This window comes from Marmota flaviventris, chromosome 10 (genome assembly GCF_047511675.1).
Source record: "Marmota flaviventris isolate mMarFla1 chromosome 10, mMarFla1.hap1, whole genome shotgun sequence".
Lineage (NCBI taxonomy): Eukaryota > Metazoa > Chordata > Mammalia > Rodentia > Sciuridae > Marmota > Marmota flaviventris.
Genome location: NC_092507.1, coordinates 20,787,162 through 20,811,765, shown reverse-complemented (window position 1 = coordinate 20,811,765; position 24,604 = coordinate 20,787,162). Strand labels below are relative to the sequence as shown.

Sequence of the window (24,604 nt, the reverse complement as noted above, 5' to 3'; positions counted from 1 at the left end):
TGGCTCTGGTTTTTAGAGCTGAAACACCTGTCAAAGGAGCCATTTTTGGCTTTGATAAGGAACAGGAGAAGGGATCTGAACAGTAGGAAGTGGCAAGCCCAGACAACCAGAGTGGAGCTGAGGCTGGACACTGAATCAAGAGCCAGGACCCTGCACTCCTGACTGTTTTGCACCTGCCTCACTGTGAGACCTGGTCCTTTCTGGGCCACAGTTTCCCTCTCTGCTCAAGGGAGTATTAGATAAGCTTATATTTGAGGGACTTGTTTCCTTAGACAGTATCCACCACAAGGGCTTCTCAGTAAATGTTGCTTGGTTGATTGAATAAATGCATGGATAAGTGGATTAGAAACTTTGTTACCCCTAAATTCCACCCTCCCCACAAGTTCACCTGTGTTCACCCTCTCAACTGCCCACACTATTCTCCATGAACTGTCTTGCTGCCAATCTCCAGCTCAGGGCCCTCCCCTGAGCCCTGCAGTGCTCTGTCCCCAAGGATTTGGGGGCCTCAGGGTTTCTTGGTCGCCAGGGCTGCCCTGTCCAATCATGCTGCTGACCACAGTAGTGCTTCAAGCTCCCTCTTCCCATCCTTCCTATATCCTGGTGGCCGCTCCCTTTCCTGCTCCCTGGCTCTCAATTTCTCCCCGCACTGAGACACACAGACACTGATGAGCACTTACGCATCTGCAGGCACACACTCCACCTCTCTCTCTCTCTCTTAACTCCCTCGGTCTTGCTCTTTGCTCCCTCATTCCTCTCTTGGACTTCTGTTTACCTCCCTCTGTCCTTCTCCCTCCATCTCTTCCTCGGCCCTCTCCTTTCCTTCCTGACTCCCTCCCGCCCTCCCCGCTGGCTAAGTGTTTTTTGGTCTCTTCTCCTTTTTCCTCTTTCTCACTCTTCCGTCTCTCCTGAGCACACCCCCTCATACTTTTCTTGCTTCTCTCTCTTTGGCCTTGCCTCTCTGGTCCTGCGGAGCTGCCCACACTCTACCCCGCTCCTAGCTCCTCAAGAAGCTCTGCCTAGTGCCCAGGGCCTTGGTGGGTCAGCTTGGAGGTTCCTGTGGCATCTGTCGAAGAGGCCCTAGGGTCACTGCATTTCCTCCTGGGGGTGACTTGGCAGTGATATGTTCTTTTTCCTCACTTCTGCAATTGCCAGAAGACGGCATAGAGGCTGGAACTAGGGCCCAGACCCAGAGAGACAGGCTCCTCGGCTTAATGACTGGTCCTGTGACAGGTAAGGGGGGGTCCCAGTCCGGCTGGGAAAGGGGAAAGTTTATGAAAATGTCCTCAGGAGGCCAAGATTGTGCCCACTGGCTGCAAATGGGTGGTTCTGTTTTTACTTTTCTTTCTTTCTTTTTTTTTTTTTTTTTTTTTGGTACTGGGAATTGAACCCAGGACAATTTACTACTGAGCTATAGCCCCAGTCCTTTTTATTTTTTATTCTGTGATTTTTCCATTAGGGTCTTGCTAAGTTGTCCAGGCTGGCCTTTAACTTGCAATCCTCCTGCCTCAACCTCCTGAGTCAATGCGATCACAGACATGTGCCATCGTGCCCACTCTTTCTGTTTTTAAGGGACTACTTTGGCATCTTTCTTAGGCCCAGAAAGAACATCTTGTGACCAAACTTTTTCAGGGAGCCCAGCACACTTCTTTTGTATTCTGAGACCAAGGCAGAGCTGAGGTGACCTCAGAGGACTCACTAGGAGGTGATGATGGTGATGAGAAGGGGCTACTTGGATTTAGGAAGCCGAATGCTATCTGCTTTACTAGCTGTGTGTTTTTTGGTCAAGTTATACCCCCCTCTCTGTGCAGTTTCCTGAATTGTTAAATGAGGCCAATGCCATCTCCCTGGTGGGATTATCAGGAGAGGAGGAAGGGTCTTGTACAGGGCTGGGTACTTAGGGACTCACAAAATGCTGGGTTTCTCTGGGGGATGATGAAGATAACCAGCATATTGGTACGAAGGACCAGGCCCACCACTAGTTTTGCCATGATATTTCGGTTGCTAGTGACAAAGCTCAGGCTGGCACCTCCTTTCCTTCATTGTCAGAAAGTCCAATTATGGGGCCAGTGATCAGAGCTTACTCACCTGGAATGAAGGGAAGATTGAGGGACAGCAGGCTCTCTCTTAAACACCAGGCGGTTTTCATGACCTCTAACTAAATGCCCAGCTGTGTCCCAGGTGCTTAAAACCTGGGATGGGGTAGGTTGGTTTCTGCCAGGAAAGCTAAAGAAAGAGACATTTGTCTTTCTTTGCGAGCCAACAACCTGGCCAGAAAGGGAAGTCGCCTCTGGAGGTGACTGGCTGTGGGCCTCTGGTGAGTACCCAGAGTTTTGATTGCTGACAAGCTGGGTCCTTGGATAATTCAAGAGCCTCTTTCCTTTTTTGCAGATTGGGGATAAAATACTGATCTTTTGGGTTTGTGGAGAGGATGAAGTAAGAAGCTGGATAGGAAGTGTTTTGTTAATTGTAAAATGATATACTAATGTGAGCCAACATGCACTGCTAATAAGGACACTGTAATTCTTACTGTAAATGCTTTAGGATAAGGAAATGCCTTAGGAATTCGTTTTCTCCTTGCCCTTAGTAGAGTTTGGCATGTAGTAAGAACATACCAATAACATTCATTGAACACCTGATGATAAAGTGGTATGCTGTAGTTTGTAGAGAATGAGCAGTGATCCACAAGCCCCGATCCAACCCTGACACTGTTGTCACTTTGGGCAACCCCTAGTTTCTCCATCTGATCAATGAAGGTTTGGGTAAGAGATCCTTAGTCCATGGTGTTAATGATAAAACGTGCCTCCAGAACTGGATTTCTTCTTGATTGGTGTTGGGGAAGAAAAGGGATATGATGAGAGACTGAGATCCTGTGTTTGTCCTTTTGTGGGGACCAGGGACTTCCCTCTCCTCATCCCAGGCCTGTGAATAAGGTTTTGTTAAAGAAGAGAGCTTTTTCTTTTCTTTTTTTTTTTTTTATGCCCCCTTAGGGCCCAGATTTGGAGCTGAGCTCAGGTGTCTGATGACCGAAACGTGCAGTGCCCTTTCTGATTTGAAAAGTCTATTTCAATTTTCCAATGCTTTACTGTTTACCAAACTCTCTGTCACCCCACCCCACATAATCTTACTTCCTTTTTACAGCAATGCCTCAAGGTAGTCAGGGCACCCCATTTTGCAGATAAAAGTTCCAAGGCTCAGAGCTGGCAAGAGACTTACTTGAGATTGTACATGACACTGTTGAGACCAGAGACCCAAACCCTCAATTCCAATTGCGGTACTTTCTCTCCAACCACCCCTGGCTTCTTCCAAAAGAGATCTAACTAGCTTGGTATATAGCTGATTTGCTTATTAACACATGTTTCTGAGAACAGTAGGTAAGAGAGTGCCCAGCTGTTAAGCAAATTGCTTCATTTGGCTGTCAACAACTACCCTGTGAAGGTTTTTTTGTCATCATTTTGTAGATGAAGAAAGTTGGGAGAGGCTCAACCAGGAAAGAAGAGAGCTGAGAGCAGACTCTTCAGGGACAGTGATTGTACTCCATGTCCTCCCCTGGGCTAGGCCCTGGACTGGCCCTGAGGGCACCAGCAAAACCCAGGACTTCCAGGCTGGGAAGAAGTGCTTGCAATTCCTGGTATAACAAAAGCCAGTACCCTGTGCTTGGGAGGCCCAGGGATGGAGGCATCTCCTCACTCCCTCTTCCCTGCCCAGGTTATTCCAGGAAGCAAGGTGAGGGAGAGTGACTCACAGACAGGTGCCACCTGGGTATCTGGAGCAGGAGAGAACCTGGTTAGGCTCTAGGTCCCCCAATTCTATGGGGATTTCCTAGACCAGTTGAGTGGAGGTTGAGTCACATCAGTGTAATATGCATACCTGGTGTCAAGGTGGGGTCTCCAAGGAGGAGAATTGGAAATGGTCTTCTGTTGCCTTTCATTTCTTTTCATAATGTTCTGTATATTTCAGTGTATAAGGCTTCAGTCCTTGACTAAGCCTATTCCTGAGTATTTAATTTTATTTTTGCAGCATGGGGGATTGAACCCAGGGTGCTCTACCACTGAGCTACATCCCAGCCTTTTTATCTTCTATTTTGAGACAGAGTCTGACTAAGTTGGGGAGACTGGCCTTGAACTTGCCATCCTCCTGCCTCAGTCTCATTACAGGCATGCACCACTGGGCCTTGCTCTTTTTTTTTTTTTTTTTTTTTAAATAGGGATTGAACCCAAAGGGCCTCAAACCACTGAGCAACATTCCCCAGCCCAATCCCCCTCCCCCCCTTTTTTAAAAAAAGACAGGATCTCGCTAAATTGCTTAGGGTCTTCCTAAATGGCTGAGGCTGGCTTTGAGTTTATGATCCTCCTGCCTCAACTTCTCAAGTTGCTGGGATTACAGGCATGTGCCATAGCACCCAGCTTGGCTTATTTTTAATACTATTGTAAATGGAATTTTATTTTTAAACTAATTCTTTCTTTTTTGGGGGGGTGGTAGTGCTGGGGATCCTGGGGATCCAACCCAGTGCCTTGTGCATGTGAAGCAAGTGCTCTACCATTGAGATACATCCCCAGCCCCTAATTCTCCTTTTTTAAAGGTCCATTTTCAAATCTTCATTTTGTCAATGAGGAAATGGAGACTCAGGGTCACAGAGTGAGTTTACTGTTTGAAGAAGAATTTGATCCCAGCTCTGATGCAAGGCAAGAGTCAGGTGGATACAGAGCAGAGCCTATCTTCCTTTTGCCTTTTTCCCTTTCTGACTTCAGGTTATAAAGGTAAAATCAAGGTCCCAGATCAAAGGCATCTCTTTCTGGGGCTTTACAGCATCTGGAACTTCTATTCTTGGGCCATAGGACAAGCCTATAAGTGAAGGAGTTGCCAAAGAGCTGTTGGCTTCTAGCAGGGACCACACCTTGGCCTAGGAGAGTCAAGATGGTCTTTGGAGTTCAAAATCCCCAGGTGTGGTGACACACCCCTGTAATCCCAGCTACTTGGGAGGCTGAGGCAGGAGGATCACAAGTTCAAGGCCAGCCTCAACAATTTAGTGAGACCCTGTCCCAAAATAAAAAATAAAAAAGACAGGGGATGTAGCTCAGTGGTAGAGTCTTGCATAGCATGCACAAGACCCTGGGCTCCATCTCCAGTACCAACACTAAAAAAAAAAAAAAAAAAAAAAAAAAAAAAAAAAAAATATATATATATATATATATATATATATATATATATATATATACACACACACACACATAATGAAAAAGATGTCCAGTCTGTCACTCTCTGAGACTATGCAAAAATCTATTTTCTTCTCTAACCTCACTTTTTCCCCCCTGGAAAAATAGGCATTTTATTTGAAAAAAAATGGATGTAAAACCATCTTGCAAAGCTGATTTGAGCTGGAAATATGATTATGAGTAAGAAATGTCTACATTTCACTGGTAAATGGTACTCAGTGCCTTGAGTTTAGGTGAGCTGACTCAGGTTCCCCTTCAACCACATACTCCCTACAGAGCAAGAGGTTCTTGAATACAAGTGGGTATGCCCATAGGGAACCTGTATGTGTCCCCCAGCCCCAGCTTCTAGCTCAAATTCAACTGGTGAATGCACTCTCAGGCCTGCAGGGCTGTAAGGAGTTGCTAATATAAGGAATGTAGATGAATTTGGATATATCTGTCTTATAGCTTATAAATATTTAGACATTTCTATTCTTGACCTCAACTGTCCCCAATGTTAGGGGCTGGCCTGAATGGTGAATCCAACTTCCAGACTCACAGTCTACACTGTAGAATTAACCAGCACATATTTTCTTCTGCCCAGTTCCTGATGGTCTCTCATGTCTGACTGTCCATCAGTGGATGGGAGCCCCTTCTCCAGGTTCATAGGAGCTGGGAATGTTTCCATTGGAGATGGGGGCTGAACGCTGTGCAGGGCAGAAGGTAGGAGATCCAAATGACAGAATTAGAATTCTTCTGTCTCCATGAATATTTATGGCCTCCCTGTCCCACCCCCAGCTGAGGACAGGGCTCGGGCCAGCTGCCCAGCTTTGATCCATCAGGGAACTGTGCCCATGTGTTAAATTGAGTGGTCTGAGCCACCTCTCCCTCCAAATGCTTGTTTTCTTCCTGAGCTTTTGAAAGCTTTGTTGGCATTAGCTGGAGGCTCTATCTGGAGCTGGTGGGAGAGCCAGTATGTGGGTCAGAGTTCCTGGGTCAAGTGGTTAACCAAAGTCTCCCCTGGCTCCAAGCTGTTGGGCCAATGAGGAGGGGAAGACCTGGTTATTTGGGGCCCAGGTTTTGTTCTAGTCACTTTGAATTCATCTTTGGAATCATTTTTAGGTTGGTTGGATTTTTTTTTTTTTTTGGTGGGGAGTAACCAGGGATTAAACTCAGGGGCACTCAACCACTGAGCCATATCCTCAGCCTTATTTTGTATTTTATTTAGAGACAGGGTCTCACTGAGTTGCTTAGTGCCTCACCATTGCTGAGGTTGGCTTTGAATTTGTGATCCCCCTGCCTCAACCTCCCGAGCTACTAGGATTACAGGTGTGAGCCACTGTTCCTGGAGGTTGGTTATTTTTTGTGGTACTGGGGATTGAACTCAGGGCCTCACACATATGGAACCATTTAACAAATTATAAGATTTTACTAATGAAAAGATGGAGTTCACTTGCCTGGGATCCCGTAGCAAGTAAATGGTAATCCAGGAAGAAACCTTGGTCTTTCTGCCTCTAGAGCTTTGTTCTTCCCATCCCACCCACCCACAGTGTACCTCCCCCAGAGGGACTGTGTCAGGATCCCTGGAATACTTGTTGGAGGCTTAGTCTTTCCCTCCCTCCCTTCCTTCCTTCCTTATTTCCTTCCTCTTTCTTTCCCTAGTGCCTGACACTGGGGATAAGGGGATGAAAAAGATTGGTCCCTGTTCTCAAGAAGTTTCCATTCTGGTGAGGAAATAGACATAGAAGTTAATATTTAAAATGTATTGTGGGGCTGGGGATGTGGCTCAAGCGGTAGCGCGCTCGCCTGGCATGCGTGCGGCCGGGGTTTGATCCTCAGTACCACATACAAACAAAGATGTTGTGTCCGCCAAAAACTAAAAAATAAAAAAAAATAAAATGTATTGTGTCAGGGGCTGTGCTGAACAGTGCGCCCAGTGCCAGTGTCCTAGACAAGGAGGCAACTCCATTTTGCCAGTGGCAATCAGGGAAGGCATCCCAGAGGAAGCACTCTTTGCTTGTTTGTTTGCAGGACTGGAGATCAAACCTAGGGCATGTGCAAGTGAGGCAAACGTTCTCCTGAGCTACAGTATCCCCAGCCTTTTTATTTATTTATTTATTTTAGGCCGAATCTTACTAATTTGCTGAGGGTCCTGCTAAATTGGCTAGGCTGACCTTGAACTTGTGATCCTCCTGCCTCAGTCTCCCAAGTCCCTGGGATTATAAGCATGTGCTACCTCATCTGGTAGAAGCACTCTAGATTAGGTCAGAGAGGGTAAGATTTTTCTAGGTAGACCAATAGGCAAAGGGAGTTCTCAGTGAGGGTACAGCTTGTGCAAAGGCATAAAAGAGAAGGATTTTTTAGGGAAGCAGCAAAGAAGTTCAGCACAGCTAGGGTAGAGTATGACTAGCACGGAATTGTGGGAGATGAGATGGGAGAGAAGCTTGGACTTATTCTGGGCAATGGGGAGCCATGGACAGTGTTAGATCAAACAAGTCTCTAGTTGGTCTGTGTTGAGCAAATTATCTCTCAGACTTTGGTGTGTATATGAATCACCTGGGAATCTTGTTAAAATACAGATTCTGAAACAGCAGATCTGGGTGGGGCAAGAGTTCTGCATTTCTAACATGCTGTTGCTGGTCCAAGGACCGCTATTTAGGTAAAAAAGTGGTAGAGGGCTCGCTCTACTCAGGCAGCTGCTCTGGGAGTACAGGTAATCCTGTGGGTTGCTGGGTATTTGCTCAATGGACAAATATTTCCCAAACTCCTACTCTGGCAAAGCTCTTATTGAGTGCTGGGGATGGAGAGAGGAATTGGAAATGCCACTCTCTGGTTCATGCCACCACAACGTCTTACCTCCCAAACAGTCTGTTTCTCTGTTTCCACTCTTGCCTCCTGCCCTCTGTTCTCTGCCCAGCAGCTAATGCCAGGCAAATGGTATGACTTCTCTGCTCAATAACACTCCAGAAACTCTGAGATGATCACAGGACAAGATGCAAACTGGGCCTAGGCCTGTTGCCGTCTGATCACATTTCAGTGTTCCCATTTCTCACTCCTTTAGGGCTACACTAACATTTTAGTTCCTTAAACATGATAAACTCATTCTTACCTCAGAATGTTTTGGACTTATTCCCACCCAGGCCCTTTGCACATCCTTTCTCCTGGAATATCCTTCTTCCAGATTGCCCTCTGACTTATTCCTTCTCACTTTTTAAATTTCAGCCCAGGTAAAGTACAGGCTTTGCAGATCCTTAAAGCATATAAAATTTGTAGGGGAACTCTATGAAGAAAAGATATCAAATACGTTATTATATATAGGACCGAGGAGGGGTCCTGGAAACTTAAGGGCCACCGACTTCATGGTAAATCTATCTCTGGTTTCCTTTATGTTACCTTCTCTGAGAAGCCTTTCCTGACCACTCTGTTTAAAGCAGCTCTCTGCATGGTGTGGTAGTGCACAACCTGTTATGCCAGCTACTCAAGAGGCTGAGGCAGGAGGATGACAAGTTTGAGACCAGCCTGAGCAACGTAGGGAGACCCTATCTCAAAAAGGGTTGGGGATGTAGCTCAGTGGTAGAGCACTCCTGAAAGCAGCCCTCTTCCCAATCTTCATCATGTCACCATTAAAAATTTTTTCTTTATTGAATTCATTACAATTTGAAATCATTTCTTTATCTCTCTACCTTTTAAAAGTTATTAATTAATTTATTTATTATTTTAGTACTAGGGATGGCAACAAGGACCTCCCACATGCTAGGCAAATGCTCTACCACTGAACCACACCCTCAGCTCTTTTTACATATTTTTAGTTTACTCCCCCAAGTAGAGAATAAACTCCTGAGAACAGAAACCTCATCTATTTCATTCCTGCAGTATTCCCAGAGTAGTGCCCTCACCCAGCAGGATGTCAATAACTGTGAGGTGAATGAACGAACTTGGTCTCTGCTTCTGGAAGGCAGAGAGGACACATGCAGGCAATTTCAATAAGATTAAAAAGCCATGAGTGAGGGAAACCCAAAGGCCTGGGGATGGGGACATGGATGTGGGAGGCAGGAAGAATGAGGAAAAATGATCTAGAGGAATTGAGGTTTGAACAATCTTAGGCTGTTCCATAGTCAGCCAGGCAAAGAGAAGGAGGGAGGGATGTGCTAGGCAGAGAAATAGCAAGAATAAAAGCACACAGGTGTGAGCCCCAACCCCAGAGGAGACACACTGGTTACATTTTGGATGACTTCAAAGTTCTATTGATCAACAAGGTGCAACTAGGCACTAAGGGAGGAGAGACCAAGGGAAAAGGAGTCACATGGGGCCCAGGAACCTGGGATTGAACGGAGGGCAGCAGAAATGGGACGAGCCAGGGTGATGGGTCCTGTGGGCACCAAGGGCAATAGCTTTGGGAAAGCCAGGGTTCTACCAAGGACCCCCACACTGATTCTGGCCCTGTAATTGGAAGGAAGAAGCCCATCTCTCCTGGGCCTCCTGTGGGGGCCATGTGGACTGGGGAGGCTCCACAGTGAGACAAACCCGAATGTCCACTCTTCAAGGTGGGGTTTCTGGGAAGCCGATTTTGAGCTGGAGGTTGGCATATAGGCCCATATTTCCTGGAGTAGGCAAATACCAGGTTGTATATAATTTTATCAATGAATACTTCAGTATGTGTATCAAATGCGTAAGGAGTTAAAAAATAATTATAACCTCACTATCATATCTAACATAATTAACATAAATATTTTTTGGGGTGGTGCTGGGAATTGAACCCAGGATCTCACTCAGGTTAGCCACATCTCAGCCCTGGTGCTAATTTCTTTTCTTTTTCTTTTTCTGGCAGTACTGAGGATGAACCCAAGGATACTGTACCACCGAACTATATCTCCATCCCCTTTAATAATTTCATTTTAAGACAGGGTCTTGTTAAATTACTGAGGCTGGTCTTGAACTGGCGATCCTCCTGCCTCAGCCTTCTGAGTTGCTGGGATTGCAGGTGTGCACCACAATACCCAGCTAATATCTTAATTCTAATATTTATTTAGTTTGTTCTTTAGTTTCCCAATTGTCTAAAAAACAGGGTTGTTTTTTTTTTTCCAATTGGTTTATTTGAATCAGGATCCAAACAAGGTCCATACCCAGCATTTGGTTACTCAACTGAACTTCATAAATGAGAATTTGACATTCCCCTTGTTCTCTTCTCACTCACTCCTCAGCTCAGCCTTAGAAGCTGCTCTCTGATCACACAAGATGGATTTCTATATTGCCACATTCAGTGTTTGGTGTTTTTTTGTTTGTTTATTGGTCTCCCTGTGGCTTTCCACATTGTTGACCACTTGATCTTATGCTTTTGAAAATTTCTTCCCTTAGATCTCCAGCATGGTAGATCTGGTTCTCTTCCAACCTCTCCAACCTACCTCTGCTGTCTCCATAGGTTTCTCTGCCTTTGATTCCTTTGATGTTCAGCTCTTAGGAGTTTAAACTTGATCTTCCTAAATGTTTCAGAGGCACCCCAAATGTGATGTCTCTAAATGAATTCATTCTCCTCACCCCTCTATGCTATTCCTTCTCAGTATCATCTCCATGGAGACAGGCCACCAGAGCCCCAGTCATCTGGCCCAGAAACCTAGCAGTTCTCCTTGATTACTCCCTTTCTCTCAATCAATATTCTATTTGTCACCATGTCTGTCCATCAAATTTCCCAAATAATTCTCACAACTATCCATTTCTATCTATTCACTCTGCCAGAACCAGGCCTCTGGCTCTTCAGATAATTGTGGCTGTCTATGTGTTGTCTCCCTGCCCCTCATCTGCAGCCCTTAAAGTTTATTCTTTATATAGCTGAGATGTCAAAGCCATTTTCCCCAAACTCAGGTCCAGCCTTTTCTCTTCCTTACTCAGAATCCTTCAGTGACTCCACATTTTCTGCAGAATAGAGTACAGATGGCCCTTGGTTTACGCCTGCTCAATTTAAGATTTTTTCAGCCTTGCAATGGAGCAAAATTGATGTGTATTCAGTAGAAAACATACTTCAGATTTTGAATTTAAGTGAAGACAGGATCACAATTAATGCCAGGGAAAAGGGAGAATCAGTAATACTGTCTCATGATGGGCAATGGCAGTGAGCCACAGCTCCCTGGAAGTCGTGTGATCACAAGGGGGAAATCACCAAGACTCTATAGTGTACTTGTTGCTAAGTTAAGTTAGATGTAGCAAATGAATATTCATTTATGCCATTTTCAACTTACGGTGAGTTTATTGGGATATGATCCCCTTGTAGGTGGAGGAACCTCTGTACTTACTACTTAGCCTGACATTCAAGACCCTTCCTGATTGACCAGTGTTTACTTTTTTAGCCCTTTCTCTCCTTACCTCCCTCAGACTTTACGTTTTCATCAAACTGAAGGTCTCAAGTTCCTCAGAACAAGGTACATCTTCTGTTCTTGCAGGACTATGCACATGCTGTCCCCTCTACCTGGGATTCTTCTTCCTTCATGAGGCCAGCTCTCCTGCTTCCCTCATCCCAGGTCATTCCTCACCCTTAAGATTGCGCTGGGCACAACTTCTCTGAATTCCCACTACACCTGCCACCTCCATCATCAGAGCACTTATCACTGAATCTATCTATCTCTGAATCTCTCTCTTGCAAAATGGTGTGTGAGTCACGCAGGGGCAGGGACAAGGATTGTTCTCTGAGGCCTCAGTACCCTGATCAGGTCTTGGAGCCCCAAGTGCTTGTCTAACGAATCCAAGAATGGGTGACTGGGCAGGTGAATTGGGCTAATCAGTGTGTACACCATGTTCACATGGTGGTATTAAAAAATTTTTTTAAAATCAAAATTAATGCAAAAAAATTCATGGTGAACAAAATATAAAAAATTTAAGTGAAGACAGGATCCCAATTAGTGCCAGGGAAAAGGGAGAATCAGTAATACTCATTTTGATTTTTAAAAATATTGCATTAAAGTATTATTTCCCAGCTGGGCACAATGGTGCATACCTATAATCTCAGCTACTCAGGAGGCTGAGGCAGGAGGATCACAAGTTCAAGGCTAGCCTGGGTAATTTAGTGAGCTCCTGTCTCAAAATAAAAAGGGTTGGGAAAAGTAAAATAAAATAAAATATAATAAAAAGGGTTGGGGATGTAGCTCAGTGGTAGAGTGCCCAGCACTAAAAAAAAACCATTTTTTTTCCTCTTGACTACTGAAGTTTTAGTGCTCTGCTTTACACTTTGCACCCAGTAAGTGCTTTACTTGCCTTACCCTCACCCTGGCCCTGAGGCGTGGGCAGGCCTGGCACAGTGGGCAAGACACATGATGTCCTAAAAATATTTCCAGAAATAGTTGCCCTCACCCTATTGAGCCAGAGCCCAAAGAAGAAGGAAAACCCAAAGAAGAGGAAGGCACTTCCTGTGTGGGTTGGGGGAAAGGGACATGACTTCTCCAAAGAACTAGAGTAAGCGCCTTGCCCTGTGGGCTGCCCTCACCCTGACGTCTCTCAGGGCTGACCATCTGTGCGTCCTTGATAGAGTCCTGCACAGTACGAGAGTCCCAGGTGAGGGCTTAAAGGAAAGGGGAGCCGAGACTGTGGAGCAGCAATATTCAAATCTCTCAGCAATCATTTTTTTGGGGGATACCAGGGACTCAGAGGCACTCAACCACTAGCACATCCCAGCCCTATTTTGTATTTAGCGTGTCACTGTTGCTGAGGCTGGCTTTGAACTTTTGATTTTCCTGCCTCAGCCTCTTGAGCCACAGGGATTACAGGCAAGCACCACCTCGCCTGGCTCTCTCAGGAGTCTTTTCTATCCTTAAAAATTATTAAGGGCACACTGGGAATGTAGCTTAGTGGTAGAACACTCGCCTAGCTTGGGTCAGACCTGGATTCAATACCCAGTAAGACAGGTAGACATGCATGCACACACATACCCACACCCGTGCACACGACATGAGAAAAAAATTGAGAGCCCTCAGAAAGTTTTGGTTTATATAGAGTATATCCATCAATATTTACCATATTCAAAACGAAAGCTAAGACATTCTAAACATTTTCATTTTTAAATTTAGAAACCTATGATGGGGCTGGGGTTTTGGCTCAGCGGTAGAGTGCTCCCCTAGCACTTGTGAGGCCCTGGGTTCGACCCTCAGCACCACATATATTTATTTTTTTCTTTTTTGTGGTGCTGGGGATTGAACCCAGGGCCTTGTGCATGCAAGGCAATCACTCTACCAACTGAGCTATATCCCCAGCCTCTCAGCACCACATATAAATAAATAAAATAAAGATATTGTGTCCACTACAACTAAAAAATATTTTTAAAAAATTAAAAATCCATGAATAAATTCCTTCCATATTAACATAACTTTTTTTGAAAAATAACTAGATTTTCTAAAACAAACAATTTAAGGAGAGGAGTGGCATTGATTTATATTTTATATAAACCTCTTTAGAATCGGGCTTAACAGAAGACAGCTGGATCCTCATATCTGCTTCTACATTCTGTCTGTTGAGATGTGTTGTTTGGGTTGAAGTACGTGAAGAAATCTGCCCTCATATAACTGTGCACTGTGCACTTCTTTTCTCCTGCCCCTGTACTACAGATTTAATCCAGGGACAATTTACCCGCTGAGCTATATCCCCAGCCATTTTTAAGTTTTAAAATTTAAATTAAAAAATTTTTAATTTTTTCTTTAGCAGGATCTTGCTAAGTTGATGAGGCTGGTCTTGAATTTGTGATCTTCCTGCCAGTCTACCAAATCACTAGGTTAATAGGTGAGTGTCACTCCTGCACCTGGCACAAATGGTAATTTCTTAAAGATTAGTTACAATGTAGGACGTGAATCATATTCATGAACTTTTATTTATTTACATATATTTTTTGTAGTAGGGATTGAATCCAGGGGGACTCTACCACTGAGCTATATCCCCATCCCCTTTTTATTTTTTATTTTTTGAGACTAGTTTCTCTAAATTGCCCAGGCTGGCCTCAAACTTGCAATCCTCCTGTTTCAGCCTTAGGAGCCACTGGGATTACAGGTGTGCACAATTGTGCCCAGCTGTAACTTTTTTGAAACCCTTTACACTATAGTATATTGGTTTATCTTGCCATTTGAATGGATCTTTAATCCACACATAATTTTATTCAGAAAATATTGGCTCAGTGATTTACGCAGGTCTTCTAATGTCAGCCTTTCATTATATAATATAAAAATTGCATTTGTTAATATTTCCAGCAATCTTGGAAAATTTTTTTTTATTTTATTTTTTGGTGCTGGGTATTGAACCCATGGGCTCATGTAATTCATGGGCTTGTGCTCTACCATTGAATTATACCCCAGGTAGAAAATTCTTTAAGTATTAGAAAGCTGGGAAGCTCAAGCTGGTAGATACAAAAAATTCCTATTGTCCCTTGAACACTCAAATTTCACCATTGACAACTAATCCTATCATTTGAGGTGACAGGCTTCCTTCATTTATATATGAGAAAATGTCTGCCAATTCCCCACATCTGAAAAACCATAGTTTGTCAGTCATTTTGAAGGGCGACCCATGAAGAATGTTCAGTTCACAGCTCAAACAATCAGAGAAGTGCTGTTTGCTGACCATCATTTTGTTTCCATTTGCTATAGAAGTCTTTCATGTGTGTTTCCCATTTTACACACAGAATATTAAAGATGTATACTAAAGTTGACCAAAATAAGAACTTTCCTCACTTTATGAAGGACACTTAATTAATCTATTTATTTATTTTGTGGTACTAATGATCCAACCCAGGGCCTTGCAAAGGCTAGGCAAGGGTTCTGCTAATGAGCTACACCCACAGCCCTTTTTATTTTTTATTTTGAGATGGGGTCTTGCTAATTTGTCCAGGCTGGCTTTGAACGAGTCATCCTCCTGTCTCAGACTTGAAAGTAGCTGGAATTACAGGCTGTGCCACCATGCCTGGCTATGAAGGACATTTTAAAGTCAAATTAACTTTTTATTTATTTTTTCAATTATTTTTACACTGCCAGTCCATGGCTGTGAAGAATACAATGACTCCTAGTACGGTTTGGTCTCACTTCCTTGCTTTGTGCTAAGGAGCCAGCAGTTTTGCTTACCATTGCTTTTGTACGATTAGTATAAATGTCAACACAGTGGAAAGGAAAATAATGCCTTGGTATTATTGTGAAAATAGTTTTCTCCTGGATTCTTATCCTCCATCCCTAATTCTATGGCCTGCCCTTTGAGAACTATCATCCTGGATCTTCGAGATCAGATGGCAAAACTACCTTGAGGAAAGGAAAAGATCCCAGGAGAGTAGAAGCTAGCAATTTTGCTGCGCGGGAAGCAACATAAAATGTGCCCTCTGCCAAGCATAGTGGCATACACCCATAGTGCTATATACTTGGGAGGTCTCAAAATTTTAATTTCAAATTCTGTCTATAGAAAAATATTCATATTTTATCAGAAAAAATTAAAATTTTTTGTGATATGGATTTTATGACTGGAAATAGATTCATAAAAACATTATTTTATGTAGAAAGAAAAAAATGCAGCCAATTATTTGGAAGATGACATTGATTTTAGAATTTAAAAATATGCAAAATTAGAATATGTAAATGTATTAGTCTGCTATAACAAAATACTTGAGACTGGGCAATTTGTAAAGAGCAGAAACTTATTTCTCTTGGGTCTGGAAGCTGGAAGTTCAAGGTCAAGATTCTATATGTTCAACCAGAAAAATGAGAAGAAGTTAAACTCCATTTATGTATGATGTGTCAAAATGCATTCTACTGTCATGTATAACTAATTAGAATAAAAAATAAATGAAAAAAAAAAAGATTCTGTGTGTTGAGGTGTGGTGTCTGTTTCCAATATGGCGTCTTGAACACTGTGTCATGGTAGAAGGGATGGAAATGTCAAGAAAGATTGTACCCTTCAACCCTAAACCCTTTCATAAGGGTGCTTATCTTATCCATGAGGGCTCCACCTTTGTCACCTCCCAAAGGCTAGACCTCCTGATGTTATTGGGGATGAAGTTTCAACATAAATTTTGGAGGGGACACCATTGTTGCAGACCACAGCAGGGAGTCTTGGAGTTGATGAAATAGGATAGACTTTTCTTGGTTCTTTATTAACCAGTACCTTTGTATGGTCTTTCAGGCACACCCGGGACCCTATGATCAGCTGACCCTTTCAGCCTACAGCAATGGAGCCAAATGGCTCGTCCCGTGTGGATTCCGAGTTTCGATACATTCTCTTCCCAATTATTTACAGCATCATCTTTGTGGTGGGAGTCATTGCCAATGGCTATGTGCTATGGGTCTTTGCCCACTTGTATCCTTCCAAGAAACTAAATGAGATAAAGATCTTCATGTTAAACCTCACTGTGGCTGACCTGCTCTTCCTGATCACCCTGCCACTCTGGATTATCTATTACTACAACCAGGGCAACTGGATTCTACCCAAATTTCTGTGCAATGTGGCTGGCTGCCTCTTCTTCATCAACACCTACTGCTCCGTGGCCTTCCTTGGAGTCATCACTTATAACCGCTTCCAGGCAGTCACACGGCCCATCAGGACTGCTCAGGCCACCACCCGCAAACGTGGCATCTATTTGTCCCTGGTTATTTGGGTGTTCATTGTGGCCGCTGCATCCTACTTCCTTATCTTGGACTCCACCAACATAGTGATGGATAAGGTCGGCTCGGGCAACATCACCCGTTGCTTTGAGCATTATGAGAAGGGCAGCGTGCCGGTCCTTGTCATCCACATCTTCATCGTGTTCAGCTTCTTCCTGGTCTTCCTCATTATCCTCTTCTGCAACCTGGTCATTATCCGCACGCTCCTCCTGCAGCCCGTGCAGCAGAAGCACAATGCACAAGTGAAGCGCCGGGCGCTGTGGATGGTCTGCGCTGTCTTGGCGGTGTTCATCATCTGCTTCGTGCCCCACCACGTGGTGCAGCTGCCCTGGACCCTGGCTGAGTTGGGCTACCAGGACAGCTACTTCCACCAGGCTATAAACGATGCACATCAGGTCACCCTCTGCCTCCTTAGCACCAACTGTGTCTTAGACCCTGTCATCTACTGTTTCCTCACCAAGAAGTTCCGCAAACACCTCACTGAAAAGTTTTACAATATGCGCAGCAGCCGGAAATGCTCCCGGGTCACCACTGACACAGGCACCGACGTGGTCATGCCAATCAACCAGATCCCTGTGGATTCTCTCAAAAATTAGTCCTTGCTTGTTGGGGTCAGGCCCCAAATCTTCTCTTTCATCCATATCCTGGACTGAGCTGGAGGAAGAAGGGATATTTGCTGTGGTCACCACTCCCTGGCAGTGGTAACTCATTAAGCTTGGAGGCAACCTCACTCAGGCAGGGGTGAGAGCAGCAAGGGACTGCTGGTAAAGCCAGAGCTAGAATGAGCCCCTCATATGCTTTTGGGCACATACTATGCTAACTTTGGCTGATGAACTTATCCTGAGCCCCTGAGTCTGATGGGTCTAGGAGCCAGGTTCTGACTTTGGAGGTAGAGTCAGAGCCACCCAGTACTCCCCCCAGGGGCAACAGCCTAAAGCTCTGGGCAATGACTCCCAAGTGCTAAAGACGAAAGTGGGTTTTTGGGAAAGAGATTTGCTGAGTGGAAGAATCTTTGGGGCAGAGTTTGATGTAGGATGGTGCCATCCTCTTTCCACCCACAGGTAAAAGGCCTTTGTGACATTTCTCAGGGGAAGTGGCTCAGTGGAATCTTCTGATTCACACAGCAGCCTGTCCCAATGGCAACCAGAGAAGATAAAACATGAACAATAAAAAACTAGAATGGGAGCCTGTTTTCTGAGGCACATGTATCTCTCTGCAAAGGCCTCACCTCGGGCCTCACTCAGCTCTGAGTGAGGGGGAGAAAGATGGCCACCCCAGCCATCTTTCTGTCTTAGCAGCTCCTAGGCCTGGCCATGAGTTCACAGCCAGCTTCAGCAAAAGTGAGATGCTAAGCAACTCAGTGAGACCCTGTCTCTAAATAAAACACAAAATAGGGCTGGGGATGTGGCTCAGTGTCAAGTGCCCCTGAGTTCAATCCCCAGTACCCCCCACCACCAAAGCCCCCCAAACAGCCCCTAATTAAATACCTTCTGTGGAGCAGCCACCCCCACAAAATTTGGATTTGTCCAGGTCAGGGCACCTTGATGTCCAGAGGCTTCTATTTGAAACAGGCACTTAGGCTAGGAAGAGCCAGAGGTTTCTGCATAGAAGGAGCCTGCTTGGTCTCTGGGAGGATCCTCCCAATCAAGTCTCCAGGAGGTGGAAGGGACGATTATAGTCCTAAGGTCTGGCAGGGGTCAGATTTTCTTGAGGATCTCTGGATACCTATTTATGATTTTTGGCAAGTATATTTAAAAGAGACTCAAATCTTACCCTGAGACAAGTACCTGTTGTGTGAGCCTGGTAGCCTTAGATTCAAGGGATTGAAGGAGGCTTCTCTGGATTTTTAGAGCCTTGTACTCCTTCTAAGAAATCTTCATTCTTTGAAGCCAGTGTTCCCATGAAGCTGGGACTCTTGTTTCTGCTTTGCTAGGCAAGCACTGGTTTGCTGATCTTGATAAATGTCTCCCATTTGGTCAGTAACCTGTTTTGGGGACAGTAGCTATGGGCTGGACCCTAGCTGATGGTGACCAGGTGGTTAGAGCAGCATATTTGAACTATGGTATTACATATAACTACGGTATCACATATTTGAACTATGGTATCACATATCACATAGACAGTTTTGGCTTTTCACTTCCTGCCAAGGGACCAGGAACTCACTTTTCTACCTCTTCATTGTTACCTGTGGAGTAAACCCTACCTCGTTGGGTTATGAGCAGTGAGTGTTAAGGCAGACACCCCTTGATCAGAGTGACTGCTTAAAACAGAGTCACCCCTTTTCTGAGAACTTGACCCCCTCAGTCTTCCAGTTGGAGCTGAAAGGATGAGAGGTGGGCACTAGATTCAGGGATGCTGTTTCAGGCTTTGCAAGAAGACATGCAAACCTTGGAGCTGTGAATTTGTCTGTGTGTTCATCTGTGGATGTAGGGGCTGGGGTGGCCACCATGTGAGTGTAGTAGAGAAAATGGCTCTGCCCAAGAGAAGATGTGCAGAGAGAAACCACAGGAGCCTGAAGAGAAGAGGGGACAGCGCTTCCAGGGGCCTGCTGGTTATCCTCTGTACTCCTTCCTTTGTGTCCTATGAAATTCCCTTGTCAGGATACCTTTTCTTATCTTGCTTAATCTAATCTGAATAGGGTCTGTTACTTGCAACCAAAAAAGTCCCAAATGAAGTAAGTGTTTATTGCTACTGCACAGTATTTCCTGAATGTCAGTCATTTGCATATCTTCTTGCGATGTTTGCAGTATGGCTGTATCACCTGGATGTTTACTTAATAAATATTTTCCTGCAGTCAATTTTTAGAACTTATGTTTATTGAAAAGAAAAAACTTAAAATTGAAAATGAAAACTAAATGCCACCAGCCACAAGTAGAAGGTAAATGTAAGCATGAAAACATAACTAGGAAACATGTTTCTCTGTGTTCTATCTGAAGTTACCACATATGCCCCAGTGACTTGTATAGCATACCTCAGGGAACCCTGTTGTCATGTGGATAGTGCCCAGGATCTGCATTTAGTAATTGCTCAATAAAAAAACAACTGATATTCATAACATGGTAACTTATGATTACCCCATTGCTTCTCCCAGGATGTTGTCCAATACACAGGTGAGGATCTTATGTCCACCCTGGGGCCAGGGTCTTAGAAGGAGTATACAGTTGCCCCTCTATATCCATCAGTTCCACATCCCCAGATTTAACCAACTGCAGATTGAAAATATTTGGAAACAAAATTGCATCTGTACCGAATATGTACAGTAAAACAACTTTTTGGGGGGAAGGGATGGGTAATAGGGTTTGAACTCAGGGTTTGAACACCTCAACCACAGAGTCACATCCCCAGTCCTATTTTTTGTACTTTATTTAGAGACAGGGTCTTCTCTGAAGTGTTTAGCGCCTCATTTTTTGTTGAGGCTGGCTTTGAAATCACAGTCCTCCTGTCTCAGCTTACCCAGCCAATGGGATTACAGGCGTGCACCACTGTGCCAGGCTAAAACAACTACTTAATACACCGTTTACATTGTATTTGGCATTATAAGTGATCTAGAGTGACTTAAAACATGTGGGAAGATGTGCAGAGATTATATGCAACAACTATATTATTTTATTTGAGGTATTTGAATGTCTGTGTATTGGGGTATCTGTGGGGGTCCTGGAATCAATCTCCTTTGGACACTGTGGAATGACTGTAGTAGGTTGTAGCTGTGCCCCAGCCCAGATCTCACCACCCCAGGACAGCCACACTTACTCATCCTGTAGTCTTTGCCTGGTTGTGAGGCATCTTTTCTTTGTGACATCCTAGAACACCTCCTAAGGGCTTCCCAAATTCCTCCAGGCAACATTTTAGAGCCGGGAGGACCCAACTTTATAGACCTTAATTATCATGATTATTGAGGTCAATCCATTTTAATGTTTGTCATCCCTATCTTGTGGTGCAGGAACTAGATTTTAATCATTTATGTATCCAGTTTCTCACACCTGCCTGTCTCCAAAAAGTGTGACTTCCCCAGGGTGTAGAGTAAACACATGCATGCACTTCAAGTGGGTTTAAAGAGACTCTGTGGGAACAAATGGGGAAGAAATTTAATATATGTTCCAAAGTCCATATTTTAATGGACAATGTGGAGGATTCTCAGAGGATCAGAACAGTTTAGAGCTGGGGGGTGGTGTCTAACTCCTTCGTTTTGCAGGGGGAATAAAGGACTCAGAGGGGCTAAGTTATCACAGAAGTTACACAGCATGGAACTGCAGCAAAAACAGGGATGGCTGTTCACTTGTATCTCTTTCTTCTTGCAGTAGTGTCAGGGGTGCTGGGAAAATCTGAGTTATAATTCTTTTTATGAAACGTCACCAATTAGGATTTCCAAGATGCCCTGTGAGTCAGGAAAGGCTCACCCTACAATTCACACACCATCCCCCTATCTATCTCATCCTTTGACCCAAGAAACCAGTGTGATCTCAGTTGGTGAACTGTTGGCTCACACAGACCTGGCTTCATCAGGATGAATCACAGACACTAGTGTAGTAAGTGCAGATCATGGTGACTAGAACAGGTTTGTTTATACCATATTTTTACTCATCTATGTTAAATCCGTGCTCAAGACCTAAGGCTGCAAAGAGATACAACAAAACCCTCTTGTAAAGCACCTGGTTTTGTACAGAGTATATATTTCTGTAGAACAAATCATGATCCTCCTGACATCCTGCCAGTGAGCCATCCTACCACCACCCATCCATCCATCCATCCATCTAGTACCCAACAAACAAACAAACAAAAAAAACCCAAACCTGTAAAAGGCACCTGTGGAGTGCCTTTCATAGGTTTGTTTTTGCAGTTCTGAGAATCAAACCCAGGACCTTGCACATGCTAGACAAGCATCTACCACTGAGTTACACCCTCAGCCCACTTTTTAAATTTAGCTTTATTTTGTTAAATAAAATAAAACAGGGTCTCGCCAAGTTGTCCAATCTGGACTCAAACTTGTGATCTTCTTTCCTCAGCCTCCTGAGCAGCTGGAATTACTGATGTGTACCACCATGTCCTGCAAAACAGTTTTTTTTTAATCTGTTATCTCACTGAAACCTTATACCTTCCCTGAAAGATAGGTGGTTTTATCAACATTAAAGAATAAAATGAACAAGGACCCGAGTTGACAGAATAAGACACAGTGGCTACCTCCCAGGTGTGCAGAAGGGAGGGGGCCTATTTTTTTCCACTGAGCCCCAGTTATTTGCTTGCCTCTTTCACATATCCTGTCTCACTGAGCACTTACTGAATAGTTATTTTCATGCCCATTTTACATATGGGTAAAATTAGGCTCAGAGATTGGTAAAGGTAAAAAAGCTGGTAAGTAGCAGAATAATATTGAAACCTAGATCTTCCTCAGAAAGTAGTGTCCCTTCTCACCTCCCCTCTTGACCATGTGATGTAACTCTCATCCAGTTCCTCTAGATAGGTTGGTGGGTGCTGGGGCAGGAATCTACGGAACAGCAGCTAGTGGGGGCCTCTATCTTGCTACTTCTGGCTCCCACTTTGAGGTCTCTTGTACTCCCTATGCAAGCTGAAGTCCCCCAGGGACTCTTCCATAGTTACATGAAGGTTTCTCTTTCCCTGTGTTCCTCCCTACACTTGGCATTCTCCAACTTTCAAATTGCAGGTAGGTGTGGAGTTAAATCCTAGTTTCAGTTGGAATTTCTCTCAAATGACTAAAGAGTAAACAGGTATTCAAAAGTCATTTGAACTGGAATTGAATTAATTCTGACTCTAAAGCCTGTGCAGTGTCACAGAGTGGTCAAATACAATGGCCTCTGGGGCCCAGAGTCAGGGTTCCATTTCTGGCTTGCCTATGATTTGGGATAAGCTATGTAACCTCTCTGGGCCTATTTCTTTTTCTGTAATATGGGAATAATTACACTGTTTACATAATAAATGGTTTTGTGAAATTAGAATTGCTCAGGACAATGTGTGGCCCAGAATAAAAATAGTAAATGTTGTATCTATTCTAATGGATTGTGTGTTCTCCACACAGCCTCCCTTTTTACTCCAGTTCATAAACCCAGGGCCCTGCTTCTTTTTACCAAGTTAATATTGTGTAACCCTGTATTTTCCTTAGAATGTGAAACTGTAGAGAGGAACAGAGTGTGACTAGTCAGGCTTTCCTTTTGTTTGACATCCCAGGTCTTTCTACATACATTCAGAGAGTGTTTTAAGAAGTCACAATTGCCACATATATGAATCAGGGGATTGTGATCTTTGAATGGAAAAGATGAATTAGTTCCTTTTTTTTTTTTTTTTTTGGTGCTGGGGATTGAATCCAGATGCATTTTACCATTGAGATACTGAGGCTGGCCTTGAACTTGTGACCCTCCTACCTCAACCTCGTAGGTCACTGGGATTACAGGCATATGCCACCATGTCTGGATGAATAAATTCCTTGAAAGGGAGGATAGAGCATCAGAGAACATTATCAACAGAGTGAAAAGGCAACCCCCATGGAATGGGAGAAATTATTCGCACATTATATATCTGATAAAGAATTGATATCTAGGGGGCTGGGATTGTGGCTCAGCGGAAGAGCCCTCGCCTAGCGTGGGCGGGACCCGGGTTCGATCCTCAGCACCACATAAAAATAAAGGCATTGTGTTGTGTCCATCTATACCTAAAAAATAAATATTAGAAAACAAAAGAATTGATATCTAGAATATATGGAAAACTCCTACAACTTAATAAAAAACCCAAACAACTTGACATTAAAAAGAAAAAAACAGATAAAGGATTTGAATATATATTTCTCCAAAGAAGTTAGACAAATGGCTAAAAGTCACATGAAAAGATATTTAATACCACCAATTATTATGAGAAAACAAATCAAAATGTCAACAAAATTAAAAACAGAAAATAATAAGTTTGGTAAGGATGTGGAAAAACTGGAACCCTTGTGCACTGTTGATAGGAACGAGAATTGGTGCAGTGGCTGTGGAAAACAGTATGGTGGTTCTTCAAAAAATTAAACATGGATTCACCATATGATTTAGTAATTCCATTTTTGGTTGTATATCCAAAATAATTGATAGTAGGGATATTATAATTTGAATTTCAGCTCTGTCACATACTGTGTGATCCTGGGCAAATCATTTCATGTCCTGAGCCTCAGTTTTTTTTTTATTTGAAAAGTATGTATAATAAATGTTAATTCCCTTCTCATCCTGATGAACCCAGTCTAATTCCCTTTAAGATTGGGAGTCATCTCGTCACAAAGTCACGAAAAGTTAATTTCTGTTTTACTATAAAATACTGAGAATTCTAAACTTGTTGGGAATTCCTGCCTGTGCTCTGAACTCACCCATGCCTGGCTCTCCTTGACCAGATAGCTACCCTCCCTAAAACCTTAGTGGCACCTCATAAATCCTTGTTCTCCCTGACCAGATAACAACCCTCTCTGAAACCTTAGTGGCGCCACATAAATTCTGATGTTGGGATCTGAAATTACTCCCTACCTTGAAATACCATGCTTGTAGATCATTAATCTACTCTCTGCCCTTGTATTCCGTTTGCCAGAACCCTATTAGCTGTAAGTTCCCAAGACACCCCTTTGCAACTTTTTGTGCTATAAAAACCTTTTCTTCCCTGAGAGCGGGGCTGTCTTCAAGTCCTGAAATTTTGGGTGAGGAAGCTGCTGGCCAGCTCTCTTTATGTCCACAATATCAGCTTGCTTTAATTTGGTTTAAAATTGGAGTCAGTGGTCTTTTCTTTGTGTCGTGGTTCAACATCCCTCTTGGAGGAAGAGGGATAATTTGGCAC

The 24,604-nt window shown here is 43.7% G+C and overlaps 1 protein-coding gene across 3 annotated transcripts; it reads left to right on the top strand.

The window, feature by feature from the left end:
* The first annotated feature begins 901 nt into the window (after positions 1-901).
* On the top strand, positions 902-19,599 carry Ptafr (platelet activating factor receptor). Of its 3 annotated transcripts, none has more exons than XM_027937118.2 (3): positions 902-1,230; positions 13,875-13,949; positions 16,323-19,599. In XM_027937118.2, exon 3 carries the CDS (start codon positions 16,369-16,371, stop codon positions 17,395-17,397), a length of 1,029 nt encoding a protein of 342 aa, XP_027792919.1. In that variant the 5' UTR covers positions 902-1,230; positions 13,875-13,949; positions 16,323-16,368; the 3' UTR covers positions 17,398-19,599. The 3 variants fall into 3 exon arrangements, with proteins under 3 accessions (XP_027792919.1, XP_027792918.1, XP_027792917.1); XM_027937117.2 differs by having other exon boundaries at positions 13,872-13,949; XM_027937116.2 differs by lacking the exon at positions 13,875-13,949.
* Positions 19,600-24,604: the final 5,005 nt, after the last annotated feature.